This window comes from Peromyscus maniculatus, chromosome 6, assembly GCF_049852395.1.
Source record: "Peromyscus maniculatus bairdii isolate BWxNUB_F1_BW_parent chromosome 6, HU_Pman_BW_mat_3.1, whole genome shotgun sequence".
NCBI lineage: Eukaryota > Metazoa > Chordata > Mammalia > Rodentia > Cricetidae > Peromyscus > Peromyscus maniculatus.
In genome coordinates, this window is record NC_134857.1 from 72,933,712 (window position 1) to 72,939,417 (window position 5,706).

At 42.3% G+C, this 5,706-nt stretch overlaps 1 protein-coding gene across 1 annotated transcript; it reads left to right on the top strand.

Annotated features, from left to right (window-relative positions):
* Positions 1-3,471: 3,471 nt before the first annotated feature.
* On the top strand, positions 3,472-4,533 carry LOC102918865 (speckle-type POZ protein-like). The gene has a single exon (XM_042270036.2). It carries the CDS (start codon positions 3,472-3,474, stop codon positions 4,531-4,533), a length of 1,062 nt encoding a protein of 353 aa, XP_042125970.2.
* The last annotated feature ends 1,173 nt before the right edge of the window (positions 4,534-5,706 follow it).

The following is a 5,706-nucleotide window of genomic DNA, read 5'->3' on the forward strand; positions in this document are numbered from 1 at the left end:
AACAGAGGAAGTAGGAATCCTGGATGTTTGAGGTCCACATCCTTTAATATGACCTCCTCCTCAAAGAACAGATTCGGAGGCTGGAAATAGTGATGTCCTTTTTAATTATATTCAGGAGGCAATGGCCATCTGCAGTGGCAGCCTGGAATACTTAGGGAGTTTAAGGGGAGCCCTGGGAAACAGTTCATTTGAGTTGAGGCTGTCCTTCTTAAGTGGCTTAAACTCAAAAACCCAAACACACAAAAATTAAATGTAAGAGAAAGCAAAACAAAGGTCTAGTATAATTTTTTAAAACAATTTAGCAGAGACATCATCATGAAGGAGAATATATAAGTGGTGAATAATATGTAGTTATTAAAAAAATGAAGTAGCACCAATTAAAGTTGTATCCCCAAGCCTCTAGGTCTGGATTAAAGGTATGTGTCTTCCTTCCTCAAAAGTCCTTGTTTAACATGGATCTATCTACTTCAACGTAAGCAATAATTTCTCACAGGTGTGCTCTCAATTTTGGTGTTTTGTTAATTCCAGATATAGTGAAGTTGAGAACCAAGATCACAAGGGTGTGTTATTTCTTGTGGTTTGTCTTCCATCAGTAAGGGATCATGTCAACATTTGCATAGCTATTATTTACTCTTGTATGTTGTTACAATGACTGCTGCTATAAACACCATCAGGGAAGGGGTGTTTTTCTTAACTTGTCAGTGGTCTTAGTTTTCACAACATGGATGGCTGGTGAAAACCTCATACATGGTGAGGTGGAATCAGAGCCAGGAACTCCTGAGGGTGACTCTATTCTTTCCTCCTTTTATTCCATCCAGACCCAGAGTCCCAGGATGACTCCAACAAACTTTAGTGGTGGTCTTTCCCCTGCCTCTTAGATAATCCTTCTGAAAGACCCTAACCCTTCAGGCTTACACCCCCAAGCCCCAGAAAATAAGGAACTAAAAAGAAAACTAGTTTCAAGGGCCACCTGACTCAGCCATTATTCAACCTGTAACAATGTAACAATGTAAAAAGATTTCTGTTAAGAGATGTGCTCAACTGTGACTGGGATAGTTGCAAGTGTTCCAGGAAAGACCACTGTGACCTTTATGTAAACTCCACTCCTGCCCTGATAACCCCCTTGAGGTTTCCAGAAGAATGTACATGGGGACCTGACTGTACCCACTCTGTGATCAGACTATGATCCTGTGAAATGAAATTGTATGGGAATTGTAATCTTATGGCTTTTGTGTGTTTTCCTTTAAAAACCCCCATGTGGCTGCAGTAAGATGTGGCTCTTGCTCTTAGGAGTAGAGTTTGCCTGTCTGTACAGTTGCTTCAATAAAAACCTCGTGCTGTTGCATCAACTGGACTGGAGTCTGGGTTCTTGGGACGCTCACTCAAGACCCTAAACCCTTGGGGTACAACACTGCTTAGAAACAGTCTTCCGGATCCATCTAAGGGCACCAACATAAACAAAGTCAGAAACAATAGGTCCCACTTAACAAAATAAAATCAAGGTCAGACATGTGTTCTAAACAAACCAATAAATCCTAGTAAAATAGCATAATCACTAAAAATCTCCCCATCAGAAAAAAAAGCCCAGGACCAGAGAGTTTGAGGGAAGCAGTATCTGCCACTCTGACCCCAAATCCACATGGAGAATAGTCACTGATGTTACTAGATAGTCACTTGCCAAAGGTTCCTAAGACGAAACAACAATTTAGGCATCAAATCCAGTTGATTGATGTGTTCTGTATTGAGGGATGAAAAGCACTGAAGTCAGACTTTAGGAGAGCTAGGCTGGGAATTGCTGAGTTGATTGAATCACTGAGGTATCTTCATGTCTTCAAGGCTTAGTGAATCTCTCCAGACCTGATGAACTGGAGAGAGATGACAGATGTGGAGAGCATTTAAGACATCACATTCTAAGGGGAACAGTCTCAAAACACCTTCTTTGGTAACTGTTGAATATTTTCTGCACTATTTGGAAACCAGAATGGGGTCTCACTCTTTAAAAATGGTTTGCTTACTTATTTAAAGTTTTTTTTTTCATTTTGCATACCACACACTGTTATCCTATCTCTCTTTGAAGTCCTAGCAAAGTAAGCATGGAAGTTGAAAGTTTAAAGAGGACAGAACTCACCAGTGAAGGATGAAAATTATGAGGTATTAAGAAGCTGAAACTTGGCAGTAAGCATGATGGAATTGAGAAGCACTTAGGATCTTCTCCTAGCACACCCTTAACTGGATCTGGAAGAGTGTTTCTAAAGAGGATTATCTGAGGGGGAGGGAGTGACCACTATCAAAAGTTGGTGGTGCCATCCTGGGGCTGTCAGTCTGGATGAATAAAAGTCAGGAAAAAAGACTGTCACTTTCAGGGTTCCTGCCTGGCTCTGCTTCTTACCCACTGTATATGAATTCTTACCCCCTGACCTCCATGTTGTGAACCCTGAGTCCCCTGACAGGGTAAGGAAAACACCTCTCCTGGATCATGTTAGTGGTAGGAATCAGTGTAAAACCCCTAGAAGAGTAGATAACAGCTCTGTGGAATGGACACAAACCCTTATTTTACAAAAGACGAACCACAGAAAGCAAAATACACTTTTGGTGGTTATTCTTGATTCTCAACCTAACTAGACATGGAATTAACTAAAATCCTAATATGGAGGGCAAAACGGTGAGAAATGTTTTGCTTAAGTTGAAGTAGGTAGATACACTTCAAATACAGAGTATGAAAGTAAAAAGAAACAAACATATAATCCGGATGTCAGGGCCGGAAGACACACACCTTTAATCCAGATCTGGAGACTAGAAGACACACCCTAAATTGGGCCACACCCTCTGTTAGAAGCATATAAAAGGACATGGAAGGAGGAAGCCCTTGCTCTTTGCCTGCTTGCCCTCACCTTGTAGCCATTCCATCCCTTCCCTGGCATTAGAGAATTTTTCTTCAGAATTCCAACATATACTGAAGACCCAGGGACACGTCCAACCTCCTGGACTGAGTAAGTACTGGATTCTTGGATTTTCTCTTCACAGCTAGCCAATGTGGGAATAGCAGAACTACAGCCCTAAGTCATTCTAATGAATCCCCTTTGTTCATACACAGAAAGATTAATTATATATGTTCTGTTACTCTGCAGAACCCTAGTATAACATCTTTGATATGAGTGTATAAAATGTTCCAAATTTTCAAGTTGTCTATAGTTATGAAAACTGGGTGCCTATTGACCTAAGATTCAATCTAGAAAAAAATAGAGTGATGTAAGAGTCCCTAGTAGCCTACACTGTCTTCTCTGAAACTAGTATTGAAATGTGGATAGAATATTTCAGACCCAAGTTTCCACCATCATAGAAGATGGAACAAATGAAAAATAGAAACTGAAAATCTAAACCAGGTCACTTATTGTATCACACAGAGTCAAGAGAAAACAATTGCTAGCTCTTCATTTTGGATCCAATTTAACGTTCAAACTACCTCCAGAAATGTCAGGAGACCAGACAGCCCAGAGATGTGACCACACCCAAATCAACGTCCAGAATTTTTACTACAGGTGGACCATCAGCAACTTCCGTTTTATTCTGGAGGAAATTCAGGAAAGCATTCGAAGCCCAACTTTCTCAATAGGAGCCAATGACAAATGGTGTTTGAGAGTACACCCAAAGGGAGTGGATGAAGAAAGTGCAGATTACCTGTCAGTTTACCTAGTGTTGCTCAGCTGTCAAAAGAGTCCTGTTTGGGCAAAGTTCCAGTTCTTGATGTTAAGCACGGAAGGAGAGACAACCCACGGAGAGAGCAAACCTATTGTCTCTAGGTTCGAGCCAGGTGTTGAACTGGGATATAAAAAGTTCATCCTTCGAAACTTCCTCCTGTCCTTTGCACCATGGCTTCTCCCAGATGACAAGCTCACCCTCCTCTGCAAGGTGAGTATGGTTGACGACTCTATGCCCATCTCTGACCAGAGCAGAAAGCCAAGAATTCAGGTTCCCAGATGCACATTGGCAGATGAGCTAGGAGAGCTGTGGGAGAATTCCCAGTTCACAGACTGCTGCCTGGTGGTAGCTGGCCAGGAATTTCAGGCTCACAAGGCCATCTTAGCAGCTCGCTCTCCAGTTTTCAGAGCCATGTTTCAACATGACATGGAGGAGAGCAGAAAGAATCGCATTGAGATCCATGACCTGGAGCCAAAAGTCTTCAAGACAATGATGGACTTCATTTACACCGGAAAAGCACCAGACATGGACAGCATGGCAGCTGCTGTAATGGCAGCTGCTGACAAGTATGGCCTGGAGCGTTTGAAGGTCATGTGTGAGGATGCCCTCTTCAGGGACCTCAATGTGGAGAATGCTGCCCACACTCTCTTCCTGGCTCACCTCCATAGAGCAAGGCATCTGAAAACTGAGGCACTGGATTTCATTACAGCACATGCTTTTGAGGTCTCTGAGACCTCAGGCTGGAAGACAATAGTGGAGACATGTCCCCAGTTGGTAACTGAAGCATACCATTCACTGGCTTCTGCTCACCCCCCTTCCCGGCAGCCCACTTAAAAGCCTAAATCGACCCTAGTACCTGGTCTGCTGTGACCTACATGTTTCTTCCAGAAGCAGCAGCCAGTGTAGTTATCAATTACACCTGGGTAGACTATGGGACCTATGTAGCATTTACAGTGAATCTGGGGAAAGACAGATGGTGGATGAGGCTTTAATACAGGTGTAAATGAGTTGAATGGAAGGGTGTGGGAGGGGAAGGTCTGGACTCTGGTACAATCTACTCAGCCTTTTCCCTGTTGCTGTACTGGTTTGATTTTTGTCTAATGAGTTGTAAACTGGAATTCATATTTAATTGCTGGCCCCAAGCACATTACAACAGGGTTTCTTTGGAGAAACTTGTCTGGATTGGACTGAGCAGAACATATGGTCAAGGACTCAGAAAGGAAAAAAACAAACCTGAATATTTGATTACAAGAGAAGGGGAAGAGAATGAAGACATTTTTCTCCAAACTCACTGTGTGGGAATAGAAAGATGAATCAGTTGGCAAAAGCAATTGTTGCTCTTGTAGATGATCCTTGTACAGTTCTCCTCTTGTCTCTATGGGCACAAACATCTCTGTAGACTGTACCTAACCCCCCAAAATACAAAATGACTAAAAATTTTAAAATCAGCTTGTGGATTCCAGTAGTGTTTCTGTTTAAAGAAAGCCATTTTAGTCCATCCAGCTCTGCTCAGCTGTGGAAGTTTGTTCAGTGTCTTCACACACACACACACACACACACACACACACACATCAATTAAAGAAACCTAATGAAATTTTGTATATTCATAGATTGGAACCTAGCCCAATCGTCAACTTTGGTGGTATTGTGTTCCTCAAAGTATTGTGCACCCTAATAAACTTATCTGGGTTCAGAGAAAGTATAGCCACTAGATACAAAGGCTAGAAAAGGGTGGCACTCAAACCTTTAATCCTAGCATTCCAGAGACAGAAATCCCACTGGATCTCTGGGAATTCAAGGCCACATTGGAAACAGCCAGGCATGGTGACTCACGCCTTTAATCCCAGAAGGTGAGCCTTTAATCCCAGGCAGTGATGGCAGAAAGCAGAAAGATATGTAAGGCGTGAAGACCAGAAACTAGAAGCATTTGGCTGGTTAAGATTTTAGGCTTTTAGTAACAGTTCAGCTGAGATTCATTCTGGATGAGGATTCAGAGGCTTCCAGTCT